The sequence below is a fragment of the Anoplopoma fimbria genome, chromosome 8 (assembly GCF_027596085.1).
Source record: "Anoplopoma fimbria isolate UVic2021 breed Golden Eagle Sablefish chromosome 8, Afim_UVic_2022, whole genome shotgun sequence".
Classification (NCBI taxonomy): domain Eukaryota; kingdom Metazoa; phylum Chordata; class Actinopteri; order Perciformes; family Anoplopomatidae; genus Anoplopoma; species Anoplopoma fimbria.
Window position 1 is genome coordinate 4,407,951 of NC_072456.1, and position 25,964 is coordinate 4,433,914.

Below are 25,964 nucleotides of genomic sequence, written 5' to 3' on the forward strand. Positions count from 1 at the left end.
TATGGGGCAACAAATGAGTCTGTGAGGTAGCAAGAAGTCAACAAATTGAACCGGCAAAACACCAAAAAACAAACTCCTCAATGCCGAAGAGGAATTGTAATTAACTGTAAACTCATATCTCATATTCATGGGCTACCTTATCGCCTTTGTACAAGCCAGGCAGGAGTCAGGGTTTAAATGAAGAAACGAAGGTTGAAAATCCTGCAAACAATTTATTTTGCCTGCAAAGTATTCACTCAAATGTAGATTTTTAAGACCTCCTGTTGCCAAAACATCTAAAAAACGAATTAGCCGTCTTTGTGAAATCACCAGACATGTTGATGGTGGTTTTTATCAGTGAACATTTGTGACGGTCACGACTGAATAGCTCTAGTTGAAAAAAGTTCAGAGGCGCACAACCAAGAGCGTTCGTCCAGGACGCTCAAGCCTCGACATCACAATTCTGGCACGTGCGCCTCGTGCCGCCTTCCCTATTGCGAGTATAAACCATTGCCTTTACTGGTTCATCGTAGACCTTCCAAACGTACTGTAGTTTATTATGACGGTTTTCTGCTGAAATGAGACAGGGCACCGTTTGGTTCAGCAGTACCAGAACTTCCAAACCATGTACAAAGCAGCAATATCGGCTATTTTGGCCATGGTTGATTGAACGTTGTCGCTACCCCATTTGATATGTTTAGATTTCTCAAACTCGTCAAAATAGAAGAAATAAGTAACACACATTGAAATCTCTGCGTTAAAATAGCATTAGATATGCTAGGTGTGCTACAGCTTTGACTGTTGACTTATAGGTCATGATTGGTTGGGTCGTCATGGAAACACAACATGCTTTCTTTCAGACAGTTACAGCAGTCAGAAGTGAGATCTGTCAGAGCAAGCAATAGGAAATAATTCTCAAAGAAATGTTGAAATCCTATACCTGAACAACTGATCCTAAGCCAGCCAAAAAGTCTAACATCTGCCTTGTGGGACTTGAATATCTGCCATTGTCACTATTTTAGTGCACTTCCCAACATCGCATACGTGTTAGCTGGCTTTTTTCATTCCCAGAGTACATGGGAAACAAGACAAAGACATGTCAAACGTCAGTGTCGACAGACCCACAGTTCAGGTTGAGCTCTCTTTGATCTCTCCATGCAACAAGTCTTGTAACATCATGAGGTGGCCAAGCAACCAGTGGATACTCCATTAAGTTATTGCATCAGCCCAAGAAGTTATCCAGCACATAACTCTTCCATAAAACATCAGCTTGTGATTATTAAACTTTAGTTTTTGCATCAAAAATTATAAAGTTTGGCCCCGTTTCCAGTCTAGGTGGTAAGCTAAGCTAAAAATGCCAATACTTAGCACAGCATCGTCCACAAGCATTTTTATCATATGTGAAAAAATGCAACAGACAGAAACAGACTTAACTTACAGCCAGCTCGCTGTTTGGGAATTTACCAGGGTGAACTCATGGAAAACACAACCTTATGCTAAATGTGATGCCAGGCTACGAAGCCGGCTGTATGAGGACTGATGCTTTCTCTATGCAGTATGCAGATCATATGTAAATATAGCTCTTTTTGCCAACCTCTCCTCAAACCCTTCCACGCTAAAACTGTGACAGAAAGTTGAAACTCAGAAAAATAAAGTAAAATTAAATAAATAAATAAGATGAGAAAAACAGCAAAATAAAATGCCTGTATTTTATTTCCAATGGAACATTTTTCAGTGCCTATGTTTCCCTTTTTCAATGCCACATTTTCTTTCACATGCCAAAACTTACTGTCACTCCATAAATTCCCAATTTGTCAAACTCTTCCTTTAAAAAAAAACCCCCCAAAAAACCTGGAACCATATTTTTAACAATCGGGGCATTGACCCCTGTACTTTCAATGAGGACACGGTTAATAGCTGCTGACCCTTGCTCACATTCCACTTGGAAATCAGCCAAGTGCTTTTATGTCTCAAGGTGAAGTAACCACACAGTAGCATGAGAGCTGCTGTCATTAAAAAAAACATTGTAGGTGATATTCGCTAAATAGCATCTGCAGCCTATTTTTTTTTTTCAAATTGTGCTGTTGGCATTACTGCTTTGACTTTAATCCGTATTCGACTTGGCACGATTTTCTCAATCTGTTCTCCCCTTTGACACTTTCTCTCTCTTTTTCCCCCTCTCTTCTCCCCTTTCTTTCCCCTCTGTCTCTTCTCCAAATGTCACCCTCCTCCCCCTCAGGGCGGGATGATCGCCCTTCTGCTGTCCATCCTGTGTCTGGTCCTGATCCTCTACACCCGCAGGCGCTGGTGTAAGCGCCGCCGCATCCCCCAGCCCCAGAAGAGCGCCAGTGCTGAGGCGGCCAACGAGATCCACTACATCCCCTCGGTGCTGATGGGAGGCCAGGCCCGAGAGAGCTTGAGGAACTCTCGGGGTCAGGGGCCGAACAGTGGTACCCTCAGCATCCGGGAGACACCCATTTTGGACGGGTACAAGTAGGATTTGGGTCGATGAATGGGGGGGTATATTTATCCTAAACTTGTGAAACCCTAAAAATATTAATAATTCCATATTTTACACTGGCAACAATACGTTTGAAATGTTTGAAATTCAACACTTAGGAAGCAGCTGATATGTTGCAACCTGCACACGGCAGAGTTTCAATGTTTAAGATTATAAAAGCTTACCTTATCAGTACGTTCTGTCACACTTTCAAATTTTGACTGCTTTCGTCAAGCATCTTAGCCCCTTGTGATGTTTACTCTGATTTAGATAAGTCAAGATAACTTAACCCTAATTGATTTTTTTTTTTTTTTTTTTACCTCATCCCCAGGTACGAGTATGACATAACCGACCTGCGCCACCACCTGCAGCGGGAGTGTATGAATGGCGGAGAAGAGTTTGCCAGCCAAGTCACCCGTACCCTGGACTCCCTCCAGGGCTGTAATGACAAGAATAATATGGACCTCACACCCGGTGAGTTGACTGAAGCGAAAGCAGACAGGTCAACAAAAAGATAAAAAACAAACTGCCTTAAAGCTCCCCTGATCAATTCTTGTTTAATGTTAACATTGAATCAGCTGGACTAAATGTAATGTGAAGCTGCTGCTCAAAGTGACAGACTCACAGAAGCAGCAGCAGGCAGCTGTTTTGGGTGAAAAAGCTCACTATAATAAATCCACATTAAACCAACTCGTCCAGAACCAGACAGCTAAAGACAATGCAGACAAAGTCGGCAACTAGCTGGCGAAGAAATCAGATTCCCAAATATTTTTCTCAGGGTTTGGTGGTGATTAAACTATAACTAATAGTATAGTTAATATGAGAGTCTATAATACAATAACATCAGAGTTAATACAAAAACACTATAACCAGACCACAGAGAGACAAAGTTAGCAAAAAGTGGAGCACTTAGCACCTCCTGAGCAAGTCCCTCAGGAGGTGGTGGAGACCAAAACCGGTAAATAAAGTCACAGCAGACACTTAGACTTTCCTGCTATGACATGAAATAATGTCACGGGGTCTACTTGATTTATATTAGTCAAGGGCCAGAAACATGGCACTAAATACATGCTCATGTCTGTAAATTTTTGTCTGGGCACAATTTTGTGGATTCCATACTAACTAATGGCATTCTATCTTTAGAAACCTAGATACACACTCTATTATTTGCATATTGAAATTCCTTAAAGGACCAGTGTGTAGGATTAAGTGTGATTTAATTGCAGATATGGAATATAATATAATGTTTCATTAGTGTATTATCACCTGAAACTAAGAATTGCTCTGTTTTCGTCAGCTCAAATGGGCCCTTCTTATCTACATGGGGAGGGGGTTGTGTTCACAGTGTCCCCGGTGTTGCACCTCCATGTTTCTACAGGAGTACAAAAACTAACACTGTGCTACAGAGTGGTTTAGCATCTTTTAATTCAAGTGTTGCAAGAAACACGACTCTGAATGAGCGTTATCATTGCTGTATGCCTGCTAGATGTGTAAATAGGAAAAATATTTGCCAACATATTCCCACCAATGGGTTATCTATCTGAGATATGCGGACATAGCGATATTGCTAATGCATCGTCAGCATAGAGTTTGTTAGATCAGCGTATTTTAGGGCTTCTTATTTTGTGCCTAACCTTTTTAATCATTTTCAAATGCTTACTAACTAGATTCTGTGGCAGAAGCTTTCACATATCTTATTAAAAGCCTAATATTTTTCTCCTGCTGCACAGACAGTGTTTTTTTAGTAGACAAAGTAATAAGACAGCATGTCAAAAAGGTTACTTGTGCTGGTATTGGGGGAGGACATGGGGATATAGAAATAGTTTTCTAAGCAGGGAACAGTGTAATTACATCAACACAGTTGGAATAATTTAGATAATCAGTGTGAAAACCAAGAGAGGTAATTGGAATTTTAATTAAATACCACGTGTTATTTTCTCATATAGGTGCCAAGTAATCATCAGAAATAACCTTGACCAAATGATGGATGACTAAATTTGAGGGTTCACAAACACAAAGGCTTCCAACACTTTGTAAGTGTGAGACACTTCTAAAAGGAATGGGATATAAAAATACAAATGAGGCACTTCTTCAGCAGTTTTCATAATCCGTGTAAGAACACGAACTGTTACTGATGCAGACAGTCCACCAGACATAGATATCAATCAGCCGGTATTCTTTCGAAGAATTTACTCCTCACACTTGAAATAATCAAAAGGCTTACGTGCCCGCCAAGGAATCCTCCTAGGAAGATCTATTTTTCATAATCGGCGGACATTTGAGTTAAGCACCACTCCCTTGAGGACGACTGTATGAAGTGGAGCAGGTTTGATGAAAGTATACCCCCCCAAATTCCAATTAGCGGCGCATTCACTGCTCAGATTCATCAAGAGATCGGTCACAGTGGAGGCGCTCACACGCAGTGCTCTTATGAAATCTAAACAGCCCGACCCCAGATGTGATGGAGGCGCCGTTATCCTGTGCATTATGTACTTAGGATGGTTTATGAGATGGACGAGAGAAATAGGAAATGCAGGCAGCAGGGCATGCGTGGAATATCGAGCAATATCATCAACTGCAGAAAGAATTGGAAATTCAGACTCAAATAAAAAAGATTTTTGTCTTTTAATTTTTTAAGACTGCCCCTGACCTATCCTTTTAAAATAACAGAATGGTTTTAAACACATAAACAAGTAGGAGAATAATGTTATGTCACTATTGGAGGACATTGTGTAGGATGAGTGCCATCTTGCGGTGAGGTTGCAGATTGCAACCGCCCGAATACCCCTCCGAATACACTTTCTCTTCCAAAGGGTGTCAGAGAGTTAGGCCTTCCTCGTTCCCAGTTTGTACAACCTCAATTAATTTCCTTGCGTCCTTGATTTTCATAGTCAGAAGCCAGCGGAGCGAGGAGATGAGGAGGCACAAAATCAAGAAATTAGAAAAGCCATTACGGTGGCCTTGAGGTGATTTTAAAAAATCAAAAAGGATCTCTCTATAGCACGTGTTTGGTTTGTCCCTTCTGTGCTGATGTAGAAACACGGCGGTGCAACACAGTGGACTCCGTGAAGAGGACGCGCTCCCTGGGTAGGAATAAAAGGCTCATTCTAAGCTAACAGAAATAAACTACTTTTAGTTTTAGATGATTGTACACTAACGGAAACATAATTATTAAAATGGTATTCCATTTGTGCCATAGATCCACCCTCAATGCTAAACAATGGTCCTTTAAGTCATGTAAAATATATATTGCTTCAACATAGTGTAACAAGGCAGTAAATTTGGTAGTATGGCAGCTTTGTTGTATTCCACTTCTCCTTTAACATAAGAAAGTATAGATTTTACTTTTTGTCCATTCAAATGCAAACCTTTTCATGGACTTTGAGCTAAAAGCTAGCATCAACATGCTAACATGCTCACAATGACAGTGCTAATAAAGTGTAATGTTTACAATGTTCATTAGCTTAGTTTATCTGGTTAGCATGCTAACACTAGCATCAAACAATGTCCTCCAATAGTGACATAACATTATTCTCCTACTTGTTTATGTGTTTAAAACCATTCTGTTATTTTAAAAAGATAGGTCAGGGGCAGTCTTAAAAAATTAAAAGACAAAAATCTTTTTTATTTGAGTCTGAATTTCCAATTCTTTCTGCAGTTGATGATATTGCTCGATTGGCGACTACCAGTACAAGCTAATCGTGTTCCAAAGCGATAACAATTAGCCCAACACAAATCTGTACAAGGTCGCATCTATCCAGTAGTTGTTGACACATTTGACTCAAACAATAAATGTTGATCCAATTGCGATGCTAGAGAAAAAACTATGGAGGTGTTAAAGAAGTACTAACCCGGTTGTTACATAAAGCGCAGGTGAGCGTGTTGGAGCTAACATTGACGTTAGCCCTATAAAACTCTGTGAAACAGATTGTGCAAACACTCTTAACATGTCCTTTTGAATAAAACTGACAACAAAAACCTCTCTTGTGGTGTTAAATGTAGGGATTTGGTTATGGTGAATTGTGTGTGCCTTAACTTATACTGCTTCACACATTAAAACACAATAAAAAAAGCATATTTTCCAGTGTTTTTAACTCCTCCTCACTCAGGATAAAAAAGTAACTTTACTGTATAAACATAACTAAGTTCACAAGATATGACAAGCTGATCTTGAACAGCAGATGAATTGACTTCCATTTAATACCACATTAAGTTACATCCTACTGTTTTAATGTATTTCTGCAGGCCAGAAGATGTAGTCATGCCCAGTACATTTCTCTATTTTTGCAGCTTTTGTTTTTTTATATCACTTATGGCAGTTTTTTAAGCAGAAGACACCTTTTTATTCTGAGTGAAAATGTGTTTATTGAGTTAACTGTAAAGGATGGAACCTCTCTCAAAATTAGGAATCATCCTCTGGGAAAATTTCAGAATCAGAATCCGTCTAATTGTGTTATAGATATTTCAGTATGAAGCGAAGGGTTGCTTTTATTACACAAATGGTGTTCTATAATATATTGTTTTTTTTATTGTTTCCCTGGAACTTCATCTCTTATTATTTACCAAAAAAGATAATTTCCTCCTCTGAGAATTTGTTCAGTATATTCCCTTAATGGGTTTTAATTTCAAGCCAGCTTTTCTCACTCTTTAATTCTAGCTGTTTGACTTCTCCCCCAGTAAACAACATACTGGGTGTGTTTCTTTGAGCATTACTACACTTAATCCTTGCTACACTGTGGTTTTAAAACCTTCAACATCCAGCCAACAATAACACAATTTATTCCTTTTTTTTTTTCCTTTTACAAGTGGCTGCTTTCTCGTTTGAGAGAGAAAGCTTTTTAGTTTGTGCCCACCACTTCTCTCTAGCTCTTATTTCTCGTGTTTGTAATTATAATCCCACTCCTCCGCAGTGAGCGACAACACCAAGCTGGCCCTCATGAACAAGTACAAGGACAACATCATCGCCACAAGTCCCATCGACAGCAACCACCAGCAGAACACTCTGCTCCCGCACAACACCTCCACCAGCCAACGCAAACGTTTGTCCAGCAACACCCGCGGTGAGTCGCTGTCTCCTATAGATCCACGCTCGGTCAGAGATAAAGGGGCAATGCACACATCACATTAAAAAGCATCTCTCCATGCCAGCACCAGACACTGGGCTGAAAGCTTTGCAACTTTAGTTCAGATGATTGTCATGTTTTACCCCATCTGTGTCTACAAAGGGCTAGTGTAGGGTCGAGCCCACCATGCAATCATCTTAGCTAACCACGTAAAAACAGAAAAGAAGTTAAGCATTCATTATTTGTAATCAATACAGCTCCTATTATAAAGGGCTGTGTTGATTGATTGACAAAAGCATTAATTATTTGTAATCAATACAGCTCCTATTATAAAGGGCTGTTTTTTTTCTCCATTGATTCATTTGTCAGTTTCATATTCAATGAAAAATATTTCTAAACTTCCTAATGGTAGGGCCCTTGCCAGGGGGATTCAACTTGGGGGGTTCAGGGACAGCCACTCAGCGGGGGAGGATATCCTCCTGTGTCCTCAACCTGCCATTGGCTAGTAGCAAGCCGCGTTACCTGGGTAAAGGTGGCTTTCTGCTCTGGCCTTGAGCTTTACAGCACCCCATGTGCGGCACTTCATGGGGCCATGGGATTAGAGGTCGCTGTGCCTTCTTTCTCTGTCGGGAGGTATGCGCCCCCTGCTTCCGACGCGACTTTAGACCACCAACTTCTTTACAAGAACACAAGGTTCTTAATAGATTTAGCCTCTTAATTCCGCAGATTGATGCATTTTACATTAAATTGTACAAAATATCTTCCTGTACCGCCCTAGAGGGTCTGAGGTCCACCCACCACAGTCTCACTAAATCAGCCCTGCTAGAGGCCAGTTCGGCTCGGCTGCAGCCAAGATGATGTTAAGTGAGCCTTCTTTTGAAGTAAGAATTACATTTTAAGAGATGTTTTGTTTTGTTGTTTTTTAAAGTTCAATAAATGCATGATGTTTCTAAGAGTAATTGGTTAAAAAATGTTGATCTCAATATTGATTCAAATAAACGTAACTTTAATATTTTGCCATAATCGGGCAGTAATGTTAGTGGCCTTTTGCCCATTTGTCCACATTTGGTGATTGTTTCACCAAATTCTCAAATTTACAGCAAGTGAGTCTTGCAACCTCAGCACTTCTTACATTACTCCATGATTCAAAACATGCCTGTTTTTAATCACATTGATCTTAAAATATTTTTTTTGTACATGTCAATGCAAATATTATGCCAATCAAATAACCGTATTGACACTGTTTGTCAGTACCAGACAATCACGCCTAATGGAGAGAACCACAATATGGTGATATATGCTGATTTAAATTTCAGTATGAATCGTCGCAAGGGTGAATAGATTCCAATAAAAACACAGAGTCATGAAGTGGAGGTACACCTTGTACCTCCACTTCATGACTCTGTGTTTTACTTTAGTTGGACTTTGCAGCAGAGTTGTGATCATTGCCCAGCGGCACACACCTTTTATCGCCAATTGTTTATCTTTCACAGCTCCATAGTCGGCATGAAACCACGGAGAGTCACTGAATGCCAACAACGCAGGTTTAATCATTGACAACATCACAGATGCCCTTTTGGAGAACTCCCAGGGACTCTGGGACATTTTCAACTCATCACACAAAAGTTATCAATAATACAGTGAAACAATACAAAGCTTTGTTAGAAAAGAAATCAGGACGCATGAGGTCTTTGCAGGACACTGAGGATAAATTTAGTGTTATAGATGGGAGAGATGAATGCCGTTTGAATAGTGACTCAGTAAAAAGTGTTTAGTGTGAATGTGTTGTGAATGTGAAACTTCAAACAGATACATCTTGTTGTTTATTCTGGTCTTTTTGCTCACATATGTCAAACCGTATTTTTCTTTTCATATCCCCATTGATGCCAATCTGAAGTGCTTTTTTGTGCATGATTCTTTGGTGTACTGCTGTCATCATCACAGACTCCCTGCCCGAGCTGTAATAGTGTAGGAGTTGTACTTTTGCAACCAACCTGAGCTCATAGGAAGGCGCATAAATGGCAGGTCATTTTAAGGACATTTCACGTGTCATGATGATTAAGATTTATTGCGTGTCATTTACGCTACGGCCTTGTCGTGAATCAGTTGCAGTTAAGTTTAAAAAACATCATGGTTGGGCTTAAAATAGTTTAGTTGACTAAGCAAAACATAAAGTATGGAAAACACATCACAATTATCACTAGCGTAACTTCAAAGTCTTTCTCACTTTTTATAAGACGTCACTTGCTCTGCATCGCAAAATCGCATGAACATTTACATTGCAGTCAGTATGGACTACATTCAAGGTTTCAATCATACATTTTTGTCATTACGCAACACAGGTTTGCAAAATGAAATGCAGTTGAAGCCTATTTGCAACATAACAAGAAAAGCATGCCAAACACGACAGTATAAAACACGTAGTGTATTCCTCTACTGCAATTATTGAATTTGCATCAGGAGGAATGTAAACGGCAGCAACAAAAACAATTCTCTGGGCCGATAATATGGCCAACATCTTAACAATTACATTCAACATCAGGGAAACACGTCCATCTACTTAGACTGTGTTTGAGAATCAAGCATCATTGACGTAAACACAGAGTCCACCTCCTCTTGTCCCACCATTCATACGCCAATTAATAAGACAGTACATTGAAGAACACACAATAGGAAAAGGAAGAGAGGGGTTTCAGTTGATGAAACAGAAAGAGACATTATCCCATTATGATAAACAAGAGAAAAAGAGAGGCAGCGACATTTTCAAAGTGTCATTTCTGAAAATGTTCAGTTTACCTCAGACCACAATCCACTTCCTTCCACTTGACTGCACAAATGCTTAATTCTCAGCCCAATTAAAAACAATGCTGTGGTGTAAGTCACTGTGGAGAAATAAACTTTAATATTAGCAAAAAAAAAAAAAAAAAGAAATCTTCTCCAAACTGTCAGAAAGGATTGTATTCATTAAGCTTCAACACAGGAGCACAAGCGAGGAGGTATTCAGCTGTGCGTTTATGTATTTGTTCGAACAACCACCCATTTTAATTATGTTTCATTCACGACTAATGGAAACCCAACGAGGCTCTTGGGACATTTTGGATTCTAGATTGAGAGGAGGCACTTTTTTTTCTTCTTCTGTCTGTGTGACCTTCACTGTTTTAGTGCCCACCTGTACCCACCATGGCCTTCCAGCTATGAGAGTTCAAATCATAGAAAAAGAGAGAGGAGAAAAAACAACATTCATGCAAACCCTTTTATCAATAATGGAAGATGAGAACAAAGAGCAAATGCCCCAAAGGCCCACACAGAAAAAGCGGCACTTGGCACCGTTGGCAGCTCCAAACGGTGGTGTTGGAATATTGAAAACTTCACTGCCCTAAAACCCTGTAACACGATTTCAGAGAACTGCAAAACAACACAGCGATGTTTACCTTCCCAGCCAGTCTGTGAGGCTTTACACCAAAGTGATGAAACACTCAAAGGTCCAAGGCCGTGTTCAGACACTAGTGCTGCGTCCCAAAAAAAGAAGTAAAAGCCCTCCTCATTCATTTTGATGAGATCGCTGGGTTCTCACAAAAAAAACGTAGGGGTCCTCTGGCAATGTCATCTGGCAACGTGCTGCGTTGGCCAATCAAATATTTGCAAGCACACATCCCAAGTGATGACTTTGCAATGTGAATGACATCATTTTACTGTTTACAAAGCCATGACAACTTGTTCAATTCTGCCTCGTAGTATTAATGGAGATAGAAGAAAAATCTTGAATACAAGTTTTCAGTGCATAATGACTGGTGTCTCTTTAAGGCTTGAGTTCTAGAATTAGTATGAAGATGTCATAGTACTGCAAATTGTTTTAAGGAGGAAATCAACGTATGCTCGAACAATCGTGCGTATGGTATCTTCCAAAATTAATTTTGTGTGCGATCTCCTACAAACAGTTTGCTAGCGCAAGCCGCTGCAGTGCAGTGCTACGAAACAGAAAGAGCTAGGCTTGGGTTTAAATAAGTGTGTTTGTTATATAACATGTGCAGGTGGTGTATGTTGGTAAGTAGGCTGTGCTGATTTGGTTTCACATGGGGACACAAAATAGGTCTCCTGGGTGAAAGTTCTGTATTTGTTTGAGTCTATCCAGTGTGACGGAATAACGCTAGCATTCTCAGGCTAGCATATGAGCGCTAACTTTGTCGGCTAGTTTAAAGAAATGATCACAAGCAAATGAACGGTCTCCAGTTAACAGAACTCTGTTAACAGATGACTGCACTGCATATCTGATGTTTTGCCTAGAAAACGTACTCACTATCGGTATGTAGTATTGTATTATTATATTCAATTATAGTATTTATATTGTATTACAGTATTGTATTGTTATATCATAGTATGTGCAAAGTGTCAGAACCAAAATCCCCTTATTTATTGTATTACTTAATTCATTTAATTATTAACACAATAACAAGCAACCAGCTGGCTTCAAAACTTTACGATAGATAACGAAATCTACAATTTTCGAGAATTTCATCCAAATTCTTGTCTATCCATAGATCGGGGCCTATATAGAAGTTAATGTTTTGGCATGGAGTGGATTAGATCTGGCCCCATTAACTGAATTAAATTCCAATAAGTAACCAGTAGTGGTGTTACGGGACACTGTCAAGCTGTGATCCGTACGAATCCCGCCTCATGCTTCGGCACTCATGAGAACCACTGATTATTTACACAGTTTAACATTAACCATTACAGTGTGAAATAAAGTTTTACTGGCAATCGTTATCCACCAATATTCAGTCAAATATGTTATCAGGACATCTGCATTTATTCTTTTCACACCCCAACCTCTGATTATTTTACATTGTGAACAACCAATCCGTGTTTAAATTGACAGAAGGAGAGCTAATGATGGCAGCACCGCTTACATCCAACAAACCAAGGTTCCGTTCAGTTGTATTATGATGTGTTCAGGCTCTTTTTTGTGAAAATGAGAATTGGGCAAAGGTAAATTATGACATTATCATGATGTGTTCACATCTAAGCTCGTACAATTTAGTGTTAATTTCAGTGTTCACAACAACATGAATAGATATTAGAAATGAATTATGAGCTGTTTACACTACCTTTAAGAAGCTTATAATACATCATTCAAACTACTGACAAGATTTGATTTAATCAATAAAAGTACAATCTGTTATATCCTAATTCATTTAATTATGTGTTTTTATAAATAAAAACAAAAACAGTATAAATAACTATAACAAAGTAAATGATAACTTAGAATTTTGGGTTATTAACAAACTTCAGTGCAGTTAAAATGTTAAAAGTCTGGAGCCTTGTAGACCAGCTGTATAATCCAACAACAAATGGATCTGTATCTGCCATTAAGGATCATCAATATTAGCATTTAGTATCGGCGGCAAAAAAAACCTGAGTTAGTTATATTTGCTCCCTTTTTTCTTTTGTGTTGATCCGATCTGTGACTCTGATCCATGACTCCAATTCGTAATGCGATCCGAACCGTGAGTTTTATGATCCGTTGCACCACTAGCAACCAGTATCATCAATCAATTTTGGAACATGTTTATGACAAACCACATTTCAGGAAAAAAGCGAGTAACTGCCGACGTGTAGAGAACTCTGCACAATGTATTTGTTTATTAGCGTATCTTACTTATCCATTGGGATGGACGTGCAGCAGCAGCGTTGCATATCGATCTGTGTGGGGGCGTTAAAGTGACCATTCATATGAGGCCCAGAGCCTCCCTAGGATTTATACCTGGGTTTGTTCTATACATGCAGGTGCCATTCTTTATATCTCCCTACGTTTAGTTTATCATTCGCAGCAGCCTCGGGTGTTGAATTTGTGGGCGACTTATACCGTGTGAGCTAATATCTGCCGGCGGGATATCATATTATTTGCTCGTGAGCATGTTCTTTTAGCCAACCCCACTGACACAACATCTCCACACTCAGAAGCAAAACAGAAAAAAGGTCTCGTCATAATTAATTCAGCTTCATTTTCCTTATTTCGACTAAAAGAATGCAGAATATGACACCAGACAGTTACAGAGAAGGCAGAAAAGAATCCCTGCACACTCATTATAGTTATTTGTTTCAGCTTTGTATGTGGAAGTAGAAGGATTTGCCTCCTAATGCATTCGACTAACACACACACAAAGCACTTTTGAAATTGCAGTGCTTCCAGGTACAGGTTGGTATTCTCCAAAGCCAGCTGCATAAGAATGAGGCTGTCTAAGCAGGCAATTATATCTATTCGTGCAGTTTTTGAGTCGTCGTCGTTAGCGTTGCCAGTCAACAGTTTTCATCTCCGTCATAAAATATGCACAGACGGAGCTACGTGTTCCTCAGTAGACGACTTCTGTGCGTTCTATGTGTGAGCAGGAGGCAGGTGAGGTAATGACTCTCTCTTTACTCCATATGTCAGCACATTTAATGGACTCCAGTGTTACTTCCAAAGCAACCAAAAGAACAAGGTTGCATGGTCATTATTGCTGAGCAGGTTTATAATTAAGCCTAATTGGCGATGGACCATACAATATAAGGATAATCATGTGGTCTTAATTTCCGGATCAGGTTAATGTTTCAGTTATTGTACTTCTGCATACATAACAAAGGTCGCCTTAACTAAATGAAGCGCAGGATGTTTTATTTGCCAGGCGAGCTGGGGAGATTTAAGTATGAGGGTGATAATTCCTCCCCGCCGCAGTAATAATTGCAGGCACAATTACTCGCGGGGCCTCCTGTAATTTAAAGACAGATAGCTGGAAACATGCCAACAACAACAAAACATAGGGCCTGTTGGGAACCAATATAATGACAGAATAATTTAAAGCCATCCGAAGAGGAAGACCCTGTTAAAGATCATCAAATGAGCTCTTTTAACATCAGCTACATACTTGTATTCTCTTTTCAGACCCTTTTTCAGTTTTTTTTGTTTACATTTGGTAAATTGGCACCTTTAAAACTGCTGAATTAGCTATTAGTAGTTCCAGTTAGTTACTTTGATACTGTTAAAATGTTAAAAACAGGATGATTCCGAGGCAAGTTCTGAGGCCACTTTTTTCTTTTATTTCTATATGAATTAATGGATGCTTATTAGCGATGTAAATCGAGTTTATGATATCCTCAGGAAATGTAGGTCACAGTGAATACATTCAGCATGTATTTTATGTTTGTGTATTGAGTTCCCTTTCACTCTCAGCCGCCCCTTCTACTTTCCTGCACCCCGCTGTGGAGGCTTTTGGCTTTCTGTTATTGGCTTTGTCCTTTTGGAATTTTCATGAATATTTACAGGAATAATTTCCCGAAGGTTAAAATGTCGTCCGGAATCATGAGTTAAATTGACGAAGAGCACAGTGAATATTTCACCCCCCCACCCTTTCATAATGTTAATCATGTCAGAATGACACTGTAGTAGAACTTTGTAGGCCTTTTTCACTAGAAACACTTTGACCTGAAAGAATGCTCATGTCATTCATTCCATCAGTGATTGTTCTCTTTCGCTGCGTAGAAAGAAGCTCAAAAAACACACACTTTTTGCTTAACCAACTGCACTTCCTGAATAAATATCATCTTTTTTATAAGAAGAAGCTATTTCAGAGAAAAGCAAACAGAAGGGTCTACAATATGTGTTTGAAGGATAAATCAGGATGTCAAACTGATTCAGCAATAAAAAACTGGTTAAGACAACTCTGAGGATGTTCTGATATCTAACCATGTTCTTTCAAATCTTGAATACTTTCGATATGCAGATTAAAATTAGATGCCTGTCATGAAACAACTTGAATACTTTTACTGCTTAAAGTTGTGGATCAATTCCAATTAATTTAATCCTGACATTCTATTGATCTTTTATTACATTATATTACCATCATAACGCCTTGGGAAATACAACTTGTACACCGCTTCCTTTGTTCAATACTTTTTAATGTCAAAGTCAATAGAATGATTAGAAAAGAGGTTCTGCTGACACAGTATGAGGAGGACGGCTTCACTTTTCTGTTGTCCACGCTGTAAAACCTTCCAACTCATCATTCATCTCCCGTAGTCGCTCCTCTCTTCTCTCTGTAGACTCTCCTTTCCATTCTCCCCTCTTTTGTATCTTGCACAAAAACTATTTTCTTGTATTAGATATAATGCTCATATCGCCACTGCTCAGGCTCATCTTTTTCAAAAGGAGCAACAGCATTATTCCAGGTTGATTATTTTCACTGTGTCACAGTGCCAGCAGTAGCAGTTATTGCCATGACAACAATCTCCCAACACATTTTCCGTCCTCAGCCTCTGAAGCTCAGACAATTTCCGTTTGCGAACTTAACACACCCACACTTTAATTTTTACTAATAATTTGCAAACATCTATGATCCTGCATTAGCATCTTACAATTATTATGAAGAGAAAATCTGAGAATATGGAAATGTGTCAAAATCTCTACACGATCTAGTGAGCCACAGAATAAAGAACATTATTCTGACAGAAATAGCATCGATTTAGAGAATACGTACAAGGTGTGGTTAGTTCAATCTAACTTCAAGCAGCATTTTAAGCCTCTTGAAGTCTTCTGGGAGTCTGTGTAACTGAAGCATCGTTGTCTCTGTCTAGAGAAACCACTTGTTTAAACTAGCAGCCACAGAAAAAAAAAGGATTATTGTCACATATACTCCAGTAGAATCTTTTCACACTCCCGATGGTTAATTAAAACCCAAAAAAAAAAGAATGGAGGAAGCTGCCAAAACCTTATTGTAAGATTTTTCAATAAAATAAGTTTCCTTTTGGTTTGAGTCTCAGGCCCTCAGATGCCCACCAGTTTCTTCCAACCTAAGCTGTACCTTTTTTAAACACGGGCCAATTGCTTGGTTGCTTTATGCTTGTTTACTCCAGGGAAGTGAAGATCTAGTGTCGACTAACACTTATACCATTTTGTACACTTATCAATTAGTTTATTTAATTGACAGATCTGTAAAACTAGTTACTCCATAAAGTATAACACAAAAGCTCCACTTTACATCTTGTGTTTACCGAGTTTTTGCAAATAAGTCATTCGGCATGAAAAAAAGCCTATTTTTTCGATAAGCTTTCTGATTTTTAAATGTTATTACAGCCTAGGAAAATAATTTGTCAAAGTAAATTGTACAATCTGTAGCTGACCTCTTGCGGTTTTATCAATTACTCTGAGAGCTACTTGCTTTTTCCTTTTAATGCATTTAATGTTTTAAAAATACATGCTGCTTTCTTAATTAATCTTGCTGCCTAAGTGGTTGTATTTCTCTTCCAAATCCTTCTTTTCGTATGCCGTTCTTCATATCAGTGCCGGTATCGTCCATGTTGCTGTGGTACTTTACCCACATTCAGTTTCTTTATGTGTCCCCGTCCCCCTCTGCAGGACGGATTGTTATTCTGGTGTCATTACCCGCTCTCTCACTCGACTCCAGCACCCTTCCATATTTATAGAGCTGTGGAGCACTGGACATAATAACTTTTTTTTTTTGCTTTATAGGAGCCACTTGTGTGGACTGCGCATGCTGAGTCGCAGGCGAACATCATGCAGGGAATACTTAAGAGGGGCCCTGTCTCGTTTTTCCACAGGAGTGAGCGAGCACAGCACCTTTCGGCTCCGGTTTTAATAGTGAAGGCTGACGAATACCCCGCTGTGTGAGATTTCGTCTTAATTCCTCAGGAGGCACTTTCATTCTCCTCCGTAAGCCAGGCATTATATTTCAAGTGCCGTTTCTGGTAGGAGCATTGAAGGCAACCCTGCTGAAGGAACTTAACTACATGCCCTGTGGAAAGCATTTACCACTAATTGGACATTTTCAAACTATACGGTGGTAAAAACTTATTTTGCCCTCGATATATTTCTTTAATTTCTTTTTTAGGTTTTGCTAGAAAAAAAATTTCACTAAATTCCAGCTGCAAGATCAGGTTAGGTCAGCTTCCTATCAACTCAGAAGCAGCGAGGTAGAGTTTTCTTTCAACCGCCACCACGTACACTTTTCCTCTCGTGCATCGCATTTAAGTTATTCAAGTGTAGTACATTGTAGCCTTTTATTTCCTCTCCTCTCTCAAACTCAAAGCTGTCCTTGGCGGCTCTGCTCTATTCAGGTGTTTAAGAGAGCCACTCGAAAGACTCATTTCCTAAAGTTGTGAGCTTGAGAATTCTAATGAAATACTCGTAAGAACAGGTGGTTTGGTTTGGTTCCTGGAGGTATTTGCTCATAATATAAGTACAGAGCACAAACAATAACTGTGTCTAGAATTTGAAAGTGGGCTGCACGGTGGTGTAGTGGTTAGCACTGTCGCCTCACAGCAAGAGGGGCCCGGGTTCAATTCCCGGGCTGGACAACCTTCTGTGTGGAGTTTGCATGTTCTCCCCGTGTCAGCGTGGGTTCTCTCCGGGTTCTCCGGCTTCCTCCCACAGTCCAAAGACATGCAGCTTAGGTGCATTGAAGACTCTAAATTGCCCGTAGGTGTGAATGTGAGCGTGAGTGGTTGTCTGTCTCTATATGTCTGCCCTGCGACAGACTGGCGACCTGTCCAGGGTGTACCCTGCCTTCGCCCATTGACAGCTGAGATCGGCTCCAGCACCCCTGCGACCCTTAACTGGATAAGCAGGTTACGGAAAATGGATGGATGGATAGAATTTGAAAGTGTTCTCACCAACCCTGAAATAGAAAGGCTGAAAATGACACAAAGCTTGAACTGATTTTCACCCAAATTGTCTCATTTTAAACAAATAAAAGCTTGTGCCAACATAAAAATGTTTCTTATGAAACAACTAAACTAAACTCATATAATATCACTATACATAATGTCTTTAATGTTGATGAGGATATGGACAAGTCAGTGATATCTACAGGCAGTTTTCTGGGATTTGAGTCTCTCTAGGTTAGCTTTTTTATTTGTTCTGAAATTATGATTTGATTGTCAGAAAATGGATCAACAGTAATTCAGAAAAGCCCAAAACATTGGCTGTAGCAGTAAGGAGAGGGACTCGGTATCATGCGTCGCACTCAGTTGTACACATGAGAAGTGACAGAAATAGTGCTGGAAATAAGATAATGGACCATCTGACAAGCAATTCTGAATAAGCACACTGGCAGCTTAAGAGTCTACAGCCACACTAGCGGCTCTGTGAGGATGTACTGCCGCCATTAGCTAAATGCTGATGTTCAGCAGGTGGAACGTCACCATCTTACTAAAGTTAGTTAGTACGCTAATATAGGCTAATGGGAATGTCATTTCGTTTTGCATTCAGTGGCCCCCTGATAAGGGCTGGGTGATTTGGAGTAAAAGTCATATATCATGACCAAATACCACGTTAATGCACCAATATTGTTGGGTTGACTTTTGGTGCTTTCACAAAATCTTCAGACATTAATACTTTTGATAATTAATCATCAGTAATGTTATAATCACAAGGCAAATAATAGAACAGCTAGAATAGTGTGGTAAGTGTGTTAACTTAACTGTAATACAGCCTTTAAAAAGAGTAATAGGCGATATTTTGGCAACTGCAGTGATTTTGCCTTGTTTTATATCCGAATATGAGGCTGTGGTTTTCAATTTAATGTGGATTTTCCTGAAGAGCAGAGGGCCACACGATCAACAACCTATCTTTGTCCCCACATGGTACCTCTGTCCCGCCATAGCCCTGATGTAGTGACATTAGTGCAAATGTCCCTGCATGATGAATAGTAAACTATTTTGCCTCACCTTATAAAAAAGTTGCACTGACCTAGGCCAGGATTTATATATTTTTTTTATAGGAGCTAAAGGTTGAACTTTCAAAAATGTATGCCATATCCTTTAAAACAGCCGAAACGTTCGGAAAATGTTTAATTAAAAAGCCAAACTTGTCGCTGGTGATGCACAAGGGCCATTTTAATTTATTTTGTAGTTCTTGGAACATATTATATTCCTCAATCACTGTATGGAAATTACAATAGTCTTCATCTTACTGCAGCTTTTTAATAGCACACTGAATATTGTTCCAGAGGACTCTGTTCCCTGCCAGTAAACATTTCCTGGGGGGGGGATTGTGCAGTGAATTTTGCTTTATTATTAAATCAGTCGTGTGAAATGCTCCTGAAACAATGGTGTCATCAAAAAATAAAGCCTCCCCACTTGCGAAGTGAAGCAACGGCAACATCTGTGCCGTCAGATAGTCACGGCTGCCAATAATATTTACACTACGCATTCATTTCTACAGTGCGCATTGTTCCAAAACCAACAATATGAAAAGCTGATGAAGCGGCTGTCATGAAAAAGTCCTTCTCAGTCTGTCACATTGTCGTTGCTGCCAACAATGTTTTCATTCCCACGTTTTCTTTTTCCCGAGGATCTTCTCCAGTTTAATCAAACGCTGCGTCTTCATCTGGGATTTTTAAAGCTCTTGTCGCCGAGCAACGCTAGCACGAGTTTTGTTTCAGTTCACACAAATCTTTGCTGCTTTGATTTTACCCCTCACTTTGTGATTCACAATCCGCTAAACACTTGTAAGACAAGCCTCAATGCATGCCCTCTAAATATGGCTAATGCCTCTGCTAAAACACACCCAGCTGAAATGCATTACAGACAAATTGTATTGTGAGAGGAGTTTTTTTTACCTCATCCTTAAGATCATCCGTTGCTTTAAATAAAATAAATCAAGCTCCATTCATTTGCCTCCTACTTGGAAGACAGGGACATTTACTGTCTCTCAAGTGCAAAAGGGAGAATGATTAAATTGTATGAGTGGGATTATCATTCAAAACAAAGCTTCTTTTACATTTGTTCTGCTTCCTTTTCTCCCAGTTGAGTGTTTTGGCATTTTTGTCATGAATGGCAACATGCAAAAGCTACAAAACAGAACACTAAAAATAGGAGTCATGTTGGTGTAATCCAGCAAAAGTCCACAGCCAAAATATGTATATCACTGTTTTCTATCTACATTTTTAAATGGTTTCACTTGCAGACTTCCCAATTAAACTAATGTCCCCTTTATTACTCAATTTATTACTAACAAAATATCAGATCAGACGTACAGGACTGCCACTAGGGTCGGGAGGAGATGTGCTTCAACAAAATATATTTTTTTGTTACAACTAAACTGCTTTCTATTACATTTCAATGGAAACTTATTTTTTACCAGATTGGTAGATTGTCGCAGTTTGAAACAGTTTGAAAACACATGATTGAAGTTGTAAATTGAAACAAAACTAACAAATTTATTTTTCTTCCAACAAAACATAAAAACAAGCGGAACAAAAGTACTTTATTCACATGGGACAAAAACAGCAGTGTCCTGGGTTAAAGCCCTGTGTTTTTTTTTTTATCCATCCACTATCCCAACCTCTTTCCTAAGCGAACTCAGTAGATACGTATGATACATCAAAATAAAATGTAATACCCAACAAAATGCGCTTACCTTTAAATGTAATTCACAAATGACAACGGCCTGTGTGGCGGCGAGTTTGCAAGTACGTTCCACAAGCCCTCAGCTTTATAGATTAGCAAACTAAAATTTTAAAGGAAATATTCTTGCACCTCGCCTAGTTAAGTCATCGAAAAATCCCACTTTATTCAAACTCAACAGCAACAAAATAAAATGTAACAAAACCGTTATTCCAACAATCACCAACTCCGGTGTGGTTGAAGTAAACTTTTGATTCACATAGTTAGCTGTAAAAATATGCTGGCTCTATGTGCTCTCTTTATACGCTGCGTTTCTCTCTCTGTCCGCTGAACAGAGGCGCTCACTCGCTCATCAGAGGCAGAAATCACAAAAATCGTCACAAAACAACAATCTGTGATGTACTCTATCAGTGGCAGCCCATATTATATTCGTCCACTCACCCAACCCAGTGTGATAACCTTTCAAATGTGAGAATTTGCAGCTTTTTTCGGTTCACGTCATAGTACATTTTTGGGTTTGCACTCAATATGAAGACATCATATTTGGAGTTTTTACTATTTCCTGACATTTTATAGACTAAAGGGTTATTCAATTAAAAAATAATAGCTGAATTACTGTTGACTCTATAATGACTCCAACGTCAATATACATTACAGTATATTTGTTTGTCCAGATATATTGCAAATGTAAAGCGTTATATGTATTCTACATAATCCAAAATAAATATCAGGAAAGGGTTTACTGATGGACATTGTTGTGGGACTAAATACAGACAGATATGCTTAGCATCATGATCAAGATCATGATAAGATATGAAAATATGATGATAAATCAGGCAGAGAAGTTGGAAGTTTAAAATAATTGTATCGAGAGGATAAATCTGTCGTAACACGCTATTTAAAACTTTTTTCATATATTGAACTTTGCAAACTATTTAGTTGGTTGATGAAGTAATGGTGTGAGGTAAAGGTTGTTGAGCTGTTACTACCATGTGGATGATTAGCAGCAATGTACTCAGCAGCAGTTCCATTAGCTGTTAGCTGATAGCCAAACACACCGTCCCAAACAATAAAAGTGAGCAAACTGTTTTCCCCCACTCAGCTGATCTACTGGCCGGTGGTCGTTTAAGAGTGGTAAGTGAGGAGTAAGCAGGCAGTCAATGGCAGCAATACAAGGTGTTTTTGAGAGTACAGTGTAAGTCAATGAAATTAGTCAATTTATGCTGATGTGAGCAAATACCCCAAGCCACAAAGGCCTACTTTACACTGCCAGCCGAAATCCCTTTTTTGGCAAACCAAGATTGTATCCAGATTGATTTTAAAAAGTCTGTGCCGATTTTAAAAAAAACTCTTGAAATCAGATTTTAGCAAATCGGAGCCAAACAACATTTGGAAGTGGTTTGAAATTTGATTCCAATTGGATTTCTATGGATGCTTCTAAATGCGGACACTCTGGCCGCTCAAATTGGACTTCAAATTGTGCAAGATTTAAACAGAAATCACACTGCTACTAGCAGAGCTCAATGCAGTCTGTGGACGGACGCCGAAATAAATTGTCGCTTTGGAAAGCCTCGTCACCAGAGGGGCTGTGGTTGCATGTGGTTACCAACCCCTAAATCATTACCACAGCAACCTGTGAAGAGAGGTTGTACACAAAAATCCAATCTGATCACATGCAAATACAGCGCTCAAAGACTGTTTTAAAGATCCGCTTTGAGAAATAAGTTTCATTTGCCTGCAGTCTTGTTCAACCTCAAAACTTATCCAAACTATTGAATCTAGAGGAACGCACTGTGTTGAGATCAACACTAGAATTTTGTGGAATGAAGCGCTCATGAACGTAACAGTCTGTACTGTCATAGTGATTGTCTCGTTCTTTCCTCATGTGTCTCGTGCGGTAGGTTTTAAATTTGCTCAAACTCACACGTCCAACCAGAATATTACGTTATTATATCAATCGTCCTCCATTGTGGATATTTACAACAGTGAAACTGTGAAAGGTACACTCTACAAGGCAAACCTTTCCGTTTTTTTAAAAACTGTCCAATGTGAGGTAGGATTCACTCACATAGCATTCCCCCGAGGACGCTTTCAGCAAAAAAATCACTCAGTTATCCAGCACAGATAAAAGTCAAGGAGCTGCATTGTGTGCACTTCTGCATCTGCTGGGAAGTCTTTTCTGGCTTTATTTTCTAATAACTACCTCACAGCTGTTTGTGATTCTATGATCTATAATATTGTCTTCTTATTGGTTCAGTAAATGAAGTAGCTAAATCAAAAGTTAAACCGGTATACTCACTAGAGGAAAACACTTTTCAAGCTTTTCTTTAATATATTATACGGTTAACTTTCTGCCTGGCTTCCATCTCCATTAACCTACATTTCAATTATTGATTGAAGGAATTTTTTATATGATCCGTTCCAAGCACTGAATCCAGCAGCGGCAACATATTTGCCACTGGCTGCCCTTTCCCTGACATCCTCCATGAGGCAAACATAAGGACAAAAAACTCCCCACCATTGGACCAGAACTTTTCTCCCCTCTCATTGTAGGTGTATCTTTTATTTAATATATATATTTTTTTTTTATATGTGAATCCAACAGCGGGTTCAACATTTTTGAACCCAGACGGGGACTCTGGAACGGAGGCAGACAGCGAGCCTCAGCTGGCCTTTTACACCGACCCAAACCGCAGCCGTCGCCGGAGCCGAGGTATGAGAAATGGTAACGCCAACAGCGCGTGGGGCTCAGGGGGTAAGGAGGACTCGCACACCCACAGACGGTTTAACCCGCTGTCTGATGGTATTACCGTCGCCATGACGCATGACTAGTAACCTTTGCAGTGCATATAGCAGATGGATGGCTCCACCGTGTTGTGTGTGCTCGTGGTTTTGTGCCCCCCCTTTTTCCAAAAGGAAATCCGTGGAGTTTGTGTTCACGGTGTGTTGTGTTGTACATAGGTGTGTGAACAGTTGTTGTGAGCATGCAATGCTGATCTCAATCTTGTTGATTTGAATCAAACAAGACGACGAGATCAGAGGTTTTTTTAAGCCGAGTATTTTGATATCAAACTGCATCTCACAAAGCGTTATACGCCATATTTTTGAAATAATATTCCATGCAAATATTATTTCTAAGGAGGAGCCACCTGTGCAAAAAGTGTCAATTTGATGTGTAGCACGCTTTATCCGTCAGCATGCCGCTCCCTCGCAGCTTCGATGTACAGTCAAGGGGTATGGGAGAGAGACATTGGAGTGGAAAAAAATAAAAAAATAACAAAATAAAAGAGGTGATGCCCTCAAAATAAATAGCTGCTGTCAGACAGTGTTACAAGCCTTCGCAACGCCTCGGAGCCAATTACTCCCCCGTCGTGTGCACAGGTGCCACAAACATGGCGATGCCTCCAGAAGTGTAGCCAACACCTTTAATTAGAGCGAGGCTTAAGAATAGAATAGAGGAGCTGCAGCGCTGCCGGAACTATGATGTTTACATCCAGAGGGAAAGAGGAATGATTCATGAGGCGTGACGGGAGCATTTCATCAAGTCACAGGAATGATGACGGTATTGAAATGTTCAACTCCCTTTATGTTATAGCCTTTGGGAGATATTTTGCAATGTTATCGAAATTTAAGAAAATATACTATTTCATATATATATATATATATATATATTTGTATTTTTTTTTCTTTTTTTTTAATTTCTGGGTAAGTCACTTGATTAAATAAACTACTTTTACACATAATACGATAGGTCAGCTTTCTACTTTGGCTTTTGTTTAAAGGATCGCCTTGGGCTGCTTCTGAATGAGAAAGCGCTGCCAGAGTAATTTAAAAAGTGACAACATAATCTAGAGTTATTCTGCCGGTGAGAAAATAACCCTTTTTAAAAGTGCGAGTGGCTTTATTCAAGGTCACTGTGACTTGTTTGTGTGTGTTTGTGTTAGTGTGCATGTATGCATGCATGCCCCTGGGGGTCACGGTTAACACTTTCCGCGTGGCGCTCTGGAGTAAAAGAGATAAGGGAGGCGTTTAGCACTCGGGCAGAGAGGGAGAGTAGAGGGAAGGCGGCAAAACAACCTCTGAACCACTTTTATTGAGGCCCGTGTCTCACCCCACATCCCAGCTTGGATGTTAAAACCCTTCAATGATAAACATTATTTCTGTGCCACTGAGCTATGCCTGATGTTAAACCTCCCAGAGGCCTTGGGGTTTTTTTGATCCAAAAAGGTCCTTTTTCATGGCCGCTAAGCCCATTCCTTTTGGCTTGTTTGTAAAACCGACTCCCCGTGTAAGCGCCGTGCGTTTGTGGTTCTGTAGGGTGGTGTGCATGTGTGTCTGGAGGGGCATGTGAGGGGGGGAGGAATATAAAAAAAAAAATGAAAGAGGTGACTGCTTCACACATCTCCATCGTTTGTTGTTCCCACCTCTCCCCCCTCCCATCCCTGTGCGTTTTTGTCTCCCCTGGCAGCAGGTTCCCCGCGGAGCCCCATCAATAAGACCACCCTGACTTTGATCAGTGTCATCAGCTGCGTGATCGGCCTGGTCTACTCCTCGCACATGTCCTGCAGCATCGCGGTGCGGGTGATCCTACATGTGCCGGAGCACCTCATCGCTGACGGTAAGCCTTTGTGGATGAAAACACAACACACACACACACACACACACACACACACACACACACACACACACACACACACACACACACACACACACACACACACACACACACACACGCCCCTGTTGGCTCTCAAAGCCCCAGGGGGCTGAGCTGGCATTTCTCCAGCTGATCTCCCGGGAGTCCGCCTCATTATTTCTCTCAAACAGAGCGCCAGGGTTTTTGCTAAGACAAAGGTAAATGCCAGGTCGAACCTGGTCGACCCCCCCCCCCCCCCCGGTTTCCCATGTTAGACCACACGACAGATGTGCCCTCAAAGCATCACAGCACATTGAGGCCAGGTTGCAGTGACCACCCACCGCGAACCCCTTCATCACTCTTCCCCTCGCACTCTCTGCCATACATG

The 25,964-nt window shown here is 40.0% G+C and overlaps 1 protein-coding gene across 1 annotated transcript in view; it reads left to right on the top strand.

Moving 5' to 3' along the window:
* Positions 1-25,964, top strand: part of astn1 (astrotactin 1) — a 407,842-nt gene that overhangs the window by 91,023 nt on the left and 290,855 nt on the right. The window contains exons 3-7 of the mRNA XM_054603250.1: positions 2,219-2,466; positions 2,811-2,953; positions 7,390-7,539; positions 23,549-23,656; positions 25,412-25,561. Coding sequence (XP_054459225.1) covers positions 2,219-2,466; positions 2,811-2,953; positions 7,390-7,539; positions 23,549-23,656; positions 25,412-25,561 — 799 coding nt within the window. The remainder of the gene's footprint in view (positions 1-2,218; positions 2,467-2,810; positions 2,954-7,389; positions 7,540-23,548; positions 23,657-25,411; positions 25,562-25,964) is intronic.